This window comes from Schistocerca nitens, chromosome 6 (assembly GCF_023898315.1).
Source record: "Schistocerca nitens isolate TAMUIC-IGC-003100 chromosome 6, iqSchNite1.1, whole genome shotgun sequence".
Lineage (NCBI taxonomy): Eukaryota > Metazoa > Arthropoda > Insecta > Orthoptera > Acrididae > Schistocerca > Schistocerca nitens.
In genome coordinates, this window is record NC_064619.1 from 212565994 (window position 1) to 212581221 (window position 15228).

Below are 15228 nucleotides of genomic sequence, written 5' to 3' on the forward strand. Positions count from 1 at the left end.
CAATTCTCACATCTAGGCCCCAATCCAAGCGCTGTCAGTGATGTTTCTCATTGAATGTGTGGTTAGGGGTGTTAGTTGATGGTCTTAATGGGCTGTACATGTTAACAAACAAACTCAATGGGCAAAATTAACTTTGGTTTCTGTAGCATTATCTAGTAGGATTGCTCAAGGATGTTCCCTTAGAGCAATGTCAGAGATTGTGGTACATGCATGATGGAGCACTGGCATATTTTGCTGCTTTCGTGAGTCAACACCTAACATGCCAATATGGCCAAAGGTGCACTGAGTGCGGAGGATGTGAACTGTGGTCTCCGAGATCACCTGATCTGAACATTATTGATTTCTGTGTTTGATATTAGCTGCAGCATGCTTAGTGACGGATCTTTCACTGCCAGGCCAGCAGGCATGTGGCTCAGGCAGGAGAGTGTGCCTGCTGTGGCTGCCAGTGGGCACAAGGTAGTCAGTTTCTTCAAGGTGTAGAGTACGCCCCTTTAGTTAACACAGTTGAAGAATTGGAGCAGGGGCTTGTCAATTGTTATCACGAATTTCAAAATGATCAAGGCACATTTGAAAGGATTCGAAACTCATTGCAGTGACAGGTACAATTCTGCATCAGGGTGCAAGAACGAGACTTTGAACAACTCCTTTAGCTATGTGTACAGTCATTAAAAGTGTTTTTGCAAAAAACCTGCACTTTACCAAAGTATCTCTAATAAGGTTTCTTAATGTTGTAACCTTTTCCTACCTGGGAAGACATTCACACAGAATTTAGTCAGTGGTGACAGGTACTCACAAAATCTCAGTTTGTTTGCAGACCTGCATTCACTGAGACTTTTTGCTTCTAGGATCGTGTACTTTCAATTATATCTGTTTATGCCATTCATTGTGAAATGCCCTATATATTATTAACTAATTCTTCAGATTTTAATTAACAGTGGGTTTTGCATTTATAAGATCTGAATTTTGAAACTGCCTTCAATGTATATGCCAATTAGATATTACTTGGTTTGAATGAAACTCTCCCCAGTACTTTTGTAGATTTTATAAGGGATTATGATGCCTACAGTGGAACCGTAGAGATGACTGGTTGAACCAACAGAAGACAAAGTTGCAGGTATGTTAAGTGTGTCATGACTTAACAAAAAAGACAGTCTCTTGGCATAAGGAATTATTTTTAGAATGTAATAGTTGACATGGAGAGCTAGGCTCTTATTGATTCTTGAGAGGAAAGTTTGTGTGTGTGAAAATGGTTAGTCATGTATACAGAGAACTGTTAACTGATGTTGTGGCACATATTAAACTAAGACACAAAGGAATTAAAGACGTTAGATGCCAGTTGGCACTGGTTTACATCAATGGGGCAAGTTGAAAATTCAACTGGACTAGGATTCGAACCCGGGTCTCTGCTTACCAGACAGATGTGCTGACCACTGCACCATCCTACACAGTGCTCAGCACAACTAGATGGACTACCTTAGCACACCACCTGTCAGACCCAAATTCTCAACTTACACTACTGATATAGTGCCCATCCTCATTAGCCTCATTACTCGCGGCATCTCAGACTTCTGTCAGAGTTCAAGCTTCGTGTGCTTCTGCACTGAAGGTGTCACTGGCCATCATCTTCTTAGTTATATACACAGAGTGGACCATTTTAATCCATAATGGGGAATAACTCAGGATAGAGATGAGATACAGCAAAATGTTTTGGATAAAAGTTGTAGGTGGAAAAGAGGGTCATGCATAATGGGCATGATCTTGAAGGTGATTTGGAGGTGAAAGTGATTTTTTAACATAAGAACCCTAATATTTAATTTAAGATTTGGAAAGAGTGGCACATTTTTCATATGAAATGATACACTATTTGAGATTGTGGTTAGGTTTAGTGACAGTCAAATAAGCAAATATTTTTTTTAGTTCTATTAGCTACAAAGTTAGATACAAATTGGAAGCGTCATCCCGAGGAATGAGAGTTGAGGGGACTCACTTAACGACTTGTAAATCTATTATCTTCATTTTATTTACATCTGTTCTGTCTTGCAAATGCCGCAATAACAGTTGTACATTGTGATGTATCTACTTTTGCCACAAAACATTAAGGCTTAATGTTGCAATTTCTGTTCGCTTTTTCCACATTACAAATAGGGTATTCGGGAAACAAAAATGACCCTTCAAATGATCTTTGGTAATTACCTTTAAGATTATATGTGACCCCTTATGCTTCTTCCAATTTGTATCTAATGTTGTGTTTTGCTGTATCCCTCCTCTATTTTGAGTTAATCCCTACTTGAAACTAAAAACATGTTTGCTTATTTGACCTCCTTTGAACCTTGCTTGCCATGACCTTGAATAATGTATCATTTTGTACATAAAATTTGCCACTCTTTTCAAATTTTAAATATTAGGGTTCCCATTTAAAAAATCAGTTTAACCTCTAAATTACCTTGAAACCCACATTCGAGGTCACGGGCATTAGTAGCAACGTGTAACCCTCTTTGCCACCTACAACTTTTATCTAAGACATTTTGCTGTATCTCATCTCTGTCCCAGTTGATTCCCATTATGGATATAAATGGACCACACGGTATATATAAAAATATGCGATCAAAGGCAGTGTGCCTGATAAAAAGGGTGGTTTGAAAAACAAGGCTCCAATTTATTAAGACAGAAGTGAAAGTTATGGAGACTGGGATTAAAAGAGAAGAGCTAGTTTCTCAGGTATATAATAAAAGTTTAAATGGGTCTAAACGGACATTAACTGAAATTAATGTTTTGGTAATTAAAATCACCATGTTCCAAGATTTTGTAATTAGATGTTAAGATGGTTTACACGATATCTTTCACCTCAGCGGGGGGCCACGTGACATTACATTTTTATGAAACGACGTGTGCCACGCCCAGGCTTTCATGTCAATGTAAGACAGAGATTTAGGAACCAGGTTTTAAATTGTAAGACTTTCCAGGGGCAGATGTGGACTCTGACCACAATCTATTGGTTATGACCTGTAGATTAAAACTGAAGAAACTGCAAAAAGGTGGGAATTTAAGGAGATGGGACCTGGATAAACTGAAAGAACCAGAGGTTGTACAGAGTTTCAGGGAGAGCATAAGGGAACAATTGACAGGAATGGGGGAAAGAACTACAGTAGAAGAAGAATGGGTAGCTTTGAGGGATGAAGTAGCAAAGGCAGCAGAGGATCAAGTAGGTAAAAAGACGAGGGCTAGTAGAAATCCTTGGGTAACAGAAGAAATATTGAATTTAATTGATGAAAGGAGAAAATATAAAAATGCAGTAAATGAAGCAGGCAAAAAGGAATACAAACGTCTCAAAAATGAGATCGACAGGAAGTGCAAAATGGCTAAGCAGGGATGGCTAGAGGACAAATGTAAGGATGTAGAGTCCTATCTCACTAGGGGTAAGATAGATACTGCCTATAGGAAAATTAAAGAGACCTTTGGAGATAAGAGAACGACTTGTATGAATATCAAGAGCTCAGATGGAAACCCAGTTCTAAGCAAACAAGGGAAAGCAGAAAGGTGGAAGGAGTATATAGAGGGTCTATACAAGGGCGATGTACTTGAGGACAATATTATGGAAATGGAAGAGGATGTAGATGAAGATGAAATGGGAGATATGATACTGTGTGAAGAGTTTGACAGAGCACTGAAAGACCTGAGTCGAAACAAGGCCCCCGGAGTAGACAACATTCCATTGGAACTACTGATGGCCTTGGGAGAGGCAGTCCTGACAAAACTCTACCATCTGGTAAGCAAGATGTATGAAACAGGTGAAATACCCTCAGACTTCAAGAAGAATATAATAATTCCAATCCCAAAGAAAGCAGGTGTTGACAGATGTGAAAATTACCGAACTATCAGTTTAATAAGTCACAGCTGCAAAATACTTACACGAATTCTTTACAGACGAATGGAAAAACTAGTAGAAGCCAACCTCGGGGAAGATCAGTTTGGATTCCGTAGAAACACTGGAACACGTGAGGCAATACTGACCTTACGACTTATCTTAGAAGAAAGATTAAGGAAAGGCAAACCTACGTTTGTAGAGAAAGCTTTTGACAATGTTGACTGGAATACTCTCTTTCAAATTCTAAAGGTGGCAGGGGTAAAATACAGGGAGCGAAAGGCTATTTACAATTTGTACAGAAACCAGATGGCAGTTATAAGAGTCGAGGGACACGAAAGGGAAGCAGTGGTTGGGAAGGGAGTAAGACAGGGTTGTAGCCTCTCCCCGATGTTGTTCAATCTGTATATTGAGCAAGCAGTAAAGGAAACAAAAGAAAAATTCGGAGTAGGTATTAAAATTCATGGAGAAGAAATAAAAACTTTGAGGTTCGCCGATGACATTGTAATCCCGTCAGAGACAGCAAAGGACTTGGAAGAGCAGTTGAATGGAATGGACAGTGTCTTGAAAGAAGGATATAAGATGAACATCAACAAAAGCAAAACGAGGATAATGGAATGTAGTCAAATTAAGTCGGGTGATGCTGAGGGAATTAGATTAGGAAATGAGACACTTAAAGTAGTAAAGGAGTTTTGCTATTTGGGGAGCAAAATAACTGATGATGGTCGAAGTAGAGAGGATATAAAATGTAGACTGGCAATGGCAAGGAAACGTTTCTGAAGAAGAGAAATTTGTTAACATCGAGTATAGATTTAAGTGTCAGGAAGTCATTTCTGAAAGTATTTGTATGGAGTGTAGCCATGTATGGAAGTGAAACATGGACGATAAATAGTTTGGACAAGAAGAGAATAGAAGCTTTCGAAATGTGGTGCTACAGAAGAATGCTGAAGATTAGATGGGTAGATCACATAACTAATGAGGAAGTATTGAATAGGATTGGGGTGAAGAGAAGTTTGTGGCACAACTTGACCAGAAGAAGGGATCGGTTGGTAGGACATGTTCTGAGGCATCAAGGGATCACCAATTTAGTATTGGAGGGCAGCGTGGAGGGTAAAAATCGTAGAGGGATACCAAGAGATGAATACACTAAGCAGATTCAGAAGGATGTAGGTTGCAGTAGGTACTGGGAGATGAAAAAGCTTGCACAGGATAGAGTAGCATGGAGAGCTGCATCAAACCAGTCTCAGGACTGAAGACCACAACAACAACAACATGTGCAGAAGGGAGAATCCTTTTACATCTACAAGGTAGGATGGCAAGTGAGCGTTCACACCTGCTGTGTGGGGCCATTTGTTCCTCGGTGCCGTGCTTTGAAGGTCTTTACAAGACAAGGGAAAAGAGAGAAGGCCATGGCTAGAACAAATGCTGCAAAAATTACTTGCAAAATGTCTTGTGTAGAGAACACTTCTTGTCTTTATCTTATCCAAGGAACATCAGTTTTAAAAAGATCTGTCAACATGCACTTTGAGCGAGATTGTATATTGAGACATGATGATTTTTTAAGAGAAAGTGTTAATACAGAAAATTTCTAGTTCAGTCGTTTATGTTATTCAAGTAGCCTGGGAGACATTAAGCTCTCTTTCAGCACCCATCCACACATAAGGAGATGAAGTCCGGTGAAGACTGCTGCAACACTGTTAGGTGGAACTAAGTAGCAGGGCCACCTCAACAAACATCAAGAATGGTGATCGAGAGAAATTTTATGAAGTAGATCTACTGAAAACTTGTGCAAGTTTACTGTGTTGTACTTAAATATTGTTATTATTGAAGAAAAATGACAGAAACAAAAATTTGGGAAAAGAAAAATGTTTTGATAAATTAATGGATACAGAGGCACACATTTTATTTAAGTTATCGAAGATTAATTAAAATCAGAGGACTTTGCTCAGATTAAAAACTTCGTTAAAATGTTGTAAGCAAGTTAGGAACATCTCTTATCGATTGTATCATCAGATATCAATGGTAGGCAATGACAACCTCTTAAGTCCATCTGTCCCTGAAAACTCAGTTCCAGTACCAGTAACTCCATAATCAAAGAGAGATTTGAAAGTGCATAGATTCCTCTACACTGTCAATAACCAGGCTTCTACTATACAGTTAGTTATTCATGTACCAACTTTCTGTATCACTTTTTATTATTTTATAAGAATCCGGTTTTGCTTTACCTGCGAAATTTAACAAAATGAGGTTACGAGGTTTTCATTGCCTACCATCAATATACGAAAACTGGGTACACAAATGTGAGACGCTGTTTCACCATGAGATCGACAGTTAATTACTCTTCAGTTTCTGCATACAGTATTTATTATTTTTATTATAAACGTAACATTAAATAACAGCTAAAATTTGAAGACATGTGTACTACCATTCTACTTCCTCCCCCTTGGTTAAACACGGAAATTGGAAAACTTCTTAGGTACTTCTTTGGCTGATGGTGGCCAATGAAATATATTTAGGGGTTCCAATGGAACACCTGTCTTTGTGCTATTCTCATTTTCAAACCCAACATTTTCGTACCAATACTGAACACAATAATTGTGCAAGTTTTTCTTGAACTTACAGCAACTGACAAGTTCAGAAAGTATTTCCACAAGATGCAAGAAACTGTTTCCGCTATCTCACGGAAGATAATTCTGGAAGTTGAAGATGAAAACTGCATGGTTACTTGCTAGTAGACATGCACCTTTAGATCTTGACTAGAGTTATCTTACAAACTGATATTAGTCAGCACTGTTCAGTTCACAGAATTCTTTTACATCAGAAACTGATACCTAACAACCAGTTACACAGTCTTACTTTGATATCGTATAATGATGTAGACTGAACAGATTAAGTCACTATATTATGGATTTTGAGATAATTCATTGTGTGCAAGTTCCCTGGTTTTTTGAGATTTTTTCTGTACCACAATCTGATTTTGTTTTGGTGTTGTAACCGTGTATTTCTTCTCTGATAGTTTCATGGCGCTGTTCCTAACAAAGAGTACATGTTTGTGAATACACAGATTTACAAGCCTGACCTTGCTAAAGAGGGGATGGTAGTGTTCCTCAGGACCAGTCTTGTGCATTACATGTTATTTTATGCTTTGTGTTTTTTATAGTACTGTGTAATGTGTTTGTTGCCATACGAAAAGCCCATTTTAAGGGAAGCAGGAAAAACTCTAGATTGTAAAGATCTGTCAAATATGAAAGTCAACTGTGTACAGATTAAAGACTATTTGTTGTTGTTGGTTTTCTTTTTATGCTGTTACAGTTTGAAAATTTTAAGGCTTTTCTTTTAATTTCAGTGACTATACTAGAACAACAGTTACACAAACGTCCTTCTGGCTGCTGATCATTATGCAAATCTCTCAAGTCCTGTGAGCTGCGTGGAGTTTTCTGAATTTGGTCAGAAAAATTATCTTGGGCTATAGGTTCCCATGCTGCCTTGCATTTATTGGGTGCAAAGTCTCTGTCTTCAAAAGGAAACTGTTTTTCATATATGACCTTCAATTTGTTTATCTTTTTTTTTTCTTCAAATTCCAGGAACACTTCATAAGTAGTGTCCTGCTCAGCCCTTTGTTCGAAAGACAGTGTGTGTAGAGTAAAGTAAGAGCTTATTTTGGATAACCCTAGTCAGTCCCTCAGTATACCAAAATTTTTTACTTATGTATACCAGAAAAGGTAGTTTTCTTAATGGTTGGCAGGGATAACAAAATTCTACAAGTTATAAAAGAGTTATCAAAGTTATTTTCAATTTTAGTTTTATTATTGGACACTTACAGATAAAGTTACAAATTGTACATTTTTACTTCTTACCCACACCACATTACGCACATTAGAGTAAATTGATGTTTCATTACAGAGTTTGAGGAGCAATAGGCAAAGCATTGATTTGCAATGCCAACTATACAATTTCTATATGACAGTTAACTAATACTAACTATGCAGAAATCATTACTTGTAGCACACTATATAGTTTAGTTTTAATCAAATGAACTTGGAAGATTCAGAAAAGTTCTTGAGATCTGCTCATCTGTGCTTGCCATTTCAATGCTGAAATCTTGACAGGTGACAATTTTTATTTATACCTTACTATTTTTCTAACCAGAAATTCACTTAAAATCAGCATTATTAACATCACCAATTGATCACTTATATACCCTTACATTATTAAGTTTTCATCTGTCACTTCCATACTGCTAAATTCTCCATTTACCTCTGATACAAATGATAGCAATCACCATTTTTCATGCCTTCAACAACATATGCTTAAGGGACAAAAGTATCTATCTTTCTGTTAATTAATAGTCTCTATCTATCTCCCTCCTTCTAATTTCCAATTCCATGTTTGTTATTTATCTCTGTACCAAATATTACATTCTCTGTCTTTATACTGCTTGTATTAGGAGGTGATTAACTTGCCACATTAGTGACTCCTGTAGCTTTTGTCTTGTGCTGCTGATTGTGACCCAGCAAAAATCCTGAATTCATAAAGTTGGTTGTCTCCCACTGATGCAGTCACAGATGTGCAGCATAGCTGCTTATGATTGGTTTCTTTTTCTTTCTCTTGCAGATTGTGGATGTGTTTCTTGCGTGTAGTCTCCTTTGTTCTACTGCTGCTATATTTTCCCCTAAATATTTGTCTTGCTCTGTGTGAGAGATTGCAGTGGATACAATGTCCTTCCCTTACTTTTCTATCTGCTGATGTATTTGTTTCCAGTGAATCTAATTTCTGTGCTATTGCTGTTGTACCTGTAGCTGAAGTTGAAGGTTTTCTATCTGAAGTTTTCCACTCTAGCTTTTCTGGTACTGTTGCTCTGTAAACTTTTCCTTTTCTCGTTACATTTTCAACAATTATACAGAGCATTTATTCGTCACCTGTCTCATTCAGATGAAGTCTAGATGCTGTGTATAGTTCTATATCTTTAGAAATATTGACAAACCTCTTACCTTGCCCTTACTATTTTACTTAGGTTTCTGTTCATATGTTGAATTCATTAATTCACTTATGACCAGTGCTCCAAGTCTGTTCAGTGTTATTCTCAAAGCAAAAACATATATATTTTTCAAGGAAAACAAATTTTTTTCTTAATGAACAAAGTGCAGAATTAGGCTCATTTTATGCAGTGCCAATTGTACCTACCCAAATAACTGCATAATCTTGTTACGTTATGTTGTTATGTAGCATTATAGTCATGGGGGCTCTGAGCATTGCTATTCTCTGGTAATTATTTGCACTACGTTACTTCATGTCAGCCATGACTGAAGTATGAAATAAATAGCTTAGGCTTGTTTGTTAGAGGTAATCTGCCTGCATTCCCAACTTCCTGTTTAGGCTTAATGACTGAGGCACCAGTCAATCATTTTTCCTTTCAAATGTGACCTAAATGTGCATGGTAATCACTGTTGTTGACTGTTCAGTTACAATACTGTAGAGAGCTATGGAAAGTAGGATGGATGGGCACAGTTGAAACTGTACAGTATTACTTTTTTCCATATATTAAGTTTTCTATCATCTGCAATCAAGTTGTGAATTTTCATTGGTTTGACTTCTGTTTCTTTGGTTTTATTTCGTGCTTGTAGAATTGGCTTTTATTTCCAACTGCCTTTATCTTATTTTTTGACTTTAGTATGGTGGTGGTAATTGCTGTTGCCTTGGCCCCTCTCAGTATTTATTAAATATGACACAATGCCAATTGTGTCTACACAAATAACTGCATAATTATGTTATTTTATGCTGTTATGGTGGGTAGCAATCTATTTTTTCCTTAGAAATTTAAATTTTTTATGGAAAAATTGGAGGTAGATAGGGTTTTTTTTTTTTTTTTTTTTTTTTTACACTGCTGTGAGCTTTCTCAAAAATATTGGAAATGCTTATGCTGAAAAGATTTCTTGATTTTTTGGACAAACAGTTTTCTTATAACATCAGTAGCGTATCCCACAAAATGTGATGTAAAGGGAAATTATGTGATTTTGAATGTTAATTACTCAAGTAATGCAACATACTGATGATAGGAGGAAAATAATAATAATAATAATAATACACAAAGCAATCACTCATATAAACACATCGGCTACACCATTGCAATTTCATAACCTCTTCTACAACCCTTTAGATCACATAACATCAACAGATACAAAGAAAGTAAATTGGAAAAAGAAAACACTACATGGCAAGCACCCGTATCATCTAACACAGCCACACATCGATCAAGACGCATCCAACACATGGCTAAGAAAAGGCAATATATACAGTGAGACGGAAGGATTCACGACTGCAATACGGGATCAAACAGTAAACACCAGATATTACAGCTAGCATATTATTAAAGATCCCAATACCACAACGGATAAATGCAGACTTTGCAAACAACAAATAGAGACAGTACATCACATCACAGGCGGATGTACAATACTAGCAAATACAGAATACCCCAGAAGACATGACAATGTAGCAAAAATAATACATCAACAACTTGCCATACAACATAAACTAATAAAACAACATGTTCCCATATACAAGTATGCACCACAAAATGTACTGGAGAATGATGAATACAAATTACACTGGAACAGAACTATTATAACAGATAAAACAACACCACATAACAAACCTGACATCGTACTCACCAATAAAAAGAAGAAATTAACACAACTAATCGAAATATCCATACCCAATACAACAAATATACAGAAGAAAACTGGAGAAAAAATTGAAAAATACATCCAACTGGCTGAGGAAGTCAAGGACATGTGGCATCAGGATAAAGTTGACATAATACCAATTATACTATCAACTACAGGAGTCATACCACACAATATCCACCAGTACATCAACGCAATACAGCTACATCCAAACTTATATCTACAACTACAGAAATCTGTAATTATTGATACATGCTCAATTACCCGAAAGTTCCTAAATGCAATGTAACATATACCATACAGTTAAAAGGAAGTCACGCTTGATCAAGGTCCTCGTCACTTTCCATTTTTAACCAGACCTAAGGTCTGAGAAAGGAAAGAAGATAATAATAATAATAATAATAATAATAATAATAATAATAATAATAATAATGGCATGTAACTGCATACTTTTGAATTGAATTAATAATCAAAATGAACTTCCTCCTGCCTTGCCTAACCTTTAAATACCTAATATCTTAAAGAGTCAAAATTGTCAAGCACAAATGTTGTTCGTCCTCAAGTGGAAAAATTTGGTGGCACAGGACTGATAACGTTCAGTTTGAAGACAACAAATCATTTGCTTGATAGTAACAGTGAGGATTGGACTTCATAAAGAAAACTACAACTACAACATTGTGCACGAGTTAATAGGAGTGAGAAGCTAAGTAAAGTGCATTGTACATAACAAGAGGTGGGAGGAGGCAGTAAAAAATGAGGGAAAAGACAACGAAAGACGTAGAAAACTAAAACGCAGTGAAGCCAAGAGTACTTACAGTGAAGAAAAGCCGAGATGGAAGAAGTTAATGTAAATTAAGGCCAGGTGGGTGGTGAGAACCAAGGACGTGTATTAGTGCTAGTTCCCACCTCTGGAGTGCTGAGAAAATGGTGTCTGGGGGAAGAATGCAAATGGCGCCGAGATCACGATTGTCAGGTTGTAGGGCATGCTGTGCAACAGGATATTGCGAGTTTCCAGTATATACCCTATGACAAGTGCAGAGTTAGTTGAATTGGGACACATCAGTAGTGATAACTGCGAGGCCCATCCGTCTACAAAGTATCTTTACGTTGCATTAATTATGCTGAAAATCAAGTCGAGTTGAGTTCAACTCTGAACTTGGTGTGCACACTGCATGGTGATGTGCTCCTGCTTTCCTCCCACCTCTGAATCAATATACAGCCAGTTGCAGGGGATCTACTCTTCAACATTAACACTGTGCAATTTGGCTTCTCATTTTTCTCATTGTTAGAGATGACAGCAGCAATAATTAACAGAGGAAACAGCAGGACCAATGGGGGATCGAACTCAAAATCTTGAGGTTTGTAATCTTGAACTTAACACACTGAGCCACCGAGGCACATTTTTGGACAAACCAGTAATAAGTAATTTATCAGTTAAAATCTGCACTGAGCCAAAGGAACAAACTAGAATTCAGTCAATACAGTAAATAAACAAAATTCAGTAGCATTCTGTGTCATTCGTTATTTAAGCTACTGATCACAAATCTATATTAATAATAGAGCTGTTAGACCGTATTGTCTGTCTTTGCACAAACTAAGTTCCAAAAGTAGTAGATGAATTTTCATGGAGTTTTTGAGGGTAACTTGAGCATATGGCTCAGAAATCATTTTAGGAGGAGCCGGCACTCATGCGCTACTGTTTACAAGACCATTGACAATACTGAAATCGACAATGAAATCACTACTGAACCAAGGAAGAAAACAAAGTGAAGATGAAAGCTATGGGTTCTCTTGCTGTACTCGATTTCTGCACTTTTTAACGATGATAAATTTAGTCATGGTAATGAATGTAATGGATGGCTTACCATGGTGGTTGTTTGCTGTGGAGGTATTGAGAATATGGGTGGCCTTGACAGTTTTAATAATCGTGATGACATTGCTTATCGTACTTTTAATGTTGATGAAGTTTTTATTAAGGACATGATATTATTACTTTATGACGCCTTTTGTCTGAGGACCCGTGGACGTCATAAGGTGGATCAAGATGAAGCTATTTCTGTTTGGCGTAAAGGATCTGGTATTTGTGAACATGTAAAACTTGTTGGTGATTTGACGGTATATTACCATAATTAAAGAAACCTGATCCCGCCCCACACACACTGATCCCGCCAAGAACCGAGAAGTGATTCTTGGTTTTGTAGCTCTACGATACTCTCCATATGAGGGCACCCCTGTGCAACTTAAGCATAGTTTGGGGCACTGTATAGGCTTTAGTTCATCAAAACTGGATTTGGAAAATATGTATTGTGATTTACAGTTTAGTAAAACTTTAAAATTTTACAGACGTTGAGTAGTGTCTATCTGCACGGATTTTTATGGAAGTTTCATGGGTAACTTCAGCATAGCAATGGGCTATGTTTCATCAAGATAAGATCACTGTGAAAAAAGATATACATATTATAAGTATGTATGTATGTTCTACGGCTCCTATGAGCCTACTGGACCGATTTCAACCAAACTTGGTACACATGTCACTTAGTGATGGTAAAGAATTGCAAGAGAGGGAGGTGTTAAGAACAATCTAGCTATCAGATGGGCAAGAGTGGGGGTGAGAAAGAAGTGGAAGGGACAACACACGAATACCTAGGTTTTATTTATCCAGTATTTGAGAACAAGAGCACTTAGTGTATTGCAACAAACTTCACACGCAGTTTGAAACCTTTACAAAACTTTATTTGCTGACACACACGCCCAAATAATTCAAAGAAAAAAGTTTATCACTTACTACATTTTCACTGTTGATGCAGTAAACCTGTTGCCTCAGGTATGGCGTCTAAATTTATTACTTCTTTGCTAATAACTCTATTTACAACACATTTATCAGACAGTTTCCACATATGCCACTGATTGTACCTACAAAATTATATCGCTGTATGGCACAGAGAGAGGGAATGAGGAGATAGATATAGAAGAGGGGCAGAGAGAGAGGCTGACTTATCAAACTGTATATACATACCTGGGCAACGTTGGGTACTCGGATAGTAACAAATAATTATCCATAGTTGCAGACAGGAATAATCCTTTCATCTGTGAATAACTTATTTGTGAATAAATTTGTTTGAATGATCTACTTATCTGAATAATTATCTAGACAGAAACCGATTCGAATAATGCCAATCTCTGCTTGCTTATCTTCCCAGTCAGTGCAGTCAATATTACCAACTTTATAATGTGTTCTTTTAGTCCATTTGCTAGATTTACTTATGAGAGCCTGTAGTGTACCTGGACTGAAGTTTTTTAATAATTATAAACAAAGTTGACAGTTGCAATCAGTTGTCATGCTCCTCAATCAAAATATTTTTTACTTATTCTATCCGAAATATGTGTCAATGTCAGTGTAACTTTAGCTGCAGACTGAATGCAAACATTATTTCAATAGTTATTCATTGATGCAAAGTTACAGTTTCACAACTACATCTATGACCTACAGTATCTTTAAATGTTTGGTTATCACTAATTTTCATTATATGTAAACACATTTAGTCACTGTGGTAGCATTTGGTGAATCTCAGGTATACAGAACACACATTCTCTGTAGGAAATATGGAAAATCAACAACTAAAAAGAAATTCTAGTTCTAAATGCATTCCAACACTTGCTGGACCCATTTGTGCTGCTATACTGCGACAAACCTGTACAGAAACCCTGTTACCTTAGCTGTGTGGCAGGGATTCTAGTCTGTTGGCCCGCACTCAGCAAGTAAACTCCGTATGATTGTGAGTAAGGAACGTGCATGACCAAAGCAAGTTATGTGGATGAACACTGCTCACGAGTGAGGATGCAGTGTCCTAAGTGCACGCGTGCACACGCACACATACTATTTAGGAATTAATTTCCTTTGAAATGAATAAACTGTTAAATATTTCAATAAGAAAAGTTTTATTGTTTCTCATTATATAAAATCTTGTCTGAATCTACACACACACACACACACACACACACACACACACACCACTCTTATGGTTTGTCAATGTATGGATATTTCACATTCTCCTTGCCAGCTGGCTTAGCATGCCCAAGACATAAAATCTCATCATCTCGTAATGTATATGCTAAGTTCCGGATAGCCAAAGGTTCTGGCTTTTGTTTCAGTTCCTTTATTTGGTCTCTCAGCTTGGCACAAAGTGTTACTTGCATATTCTTCTCTTGTAGGCGCTGTTCAGCTCTACTCTTCCAGAAAAGAATTTGCCCAATCTATAAAAAAAAAAGAGGGTTAGTTTCCACCACTTTTAAAAATAAAACACTAAACATTAAGTTGATAAACTAGAATGAACATTATTTACAGATTACATGCTTATTTTGGACAAAGAATGTGCTTTTTCATAAGATATTACTTTATTTTTCTTCAGTTCCTCACTTAATAAACCACTGTTTCAGAATTCTCTCACAATTGCATCTGCACAACATGTAAGTGAGGTAAGACTGTGTAAACTCCGCTGTGTTTCGCCACTCATGACGCTTCTCTGATAGTTATGAATCATTAACAAACCAACTGAAAATAAATCACTTCATTTTAAGTGGAATGCATTTTAGATAATAAGCAAAGCAGAGGTCTCATCTTTTTGAATGGTCACCATGCAAGTGGGTGCATGGGGGACCCAACTCAATATTTACAAAGAA

At 37.0% G+C, this 15228-nt stretch overlaps 1 protein-coding gene across 1 annotated transcript in view; it reads right to left on the reverse strand.

Moving 5' to 3' along the window:
- Window positions 1–14470: 14470 nt before the first annotated feature.
- The window catches only part of LOC126263130 (uncharacterized), a 252741-nt gene continuing 251983 nt past the window's right edge, over window positions 14471–15228 (reverse strand). The window contains exon 17 of the mRNA XM_049960152.1: window positions 14471–14802. Within this exon, the coding sequence (XP_049816109.1) occupies window positions 14566–14802 (237 nt within the window). The 3' untranslated portion in view covers window positions 14471–14565. The remainder of the gene's footprint in view (window positions 14803–15228) is intronic.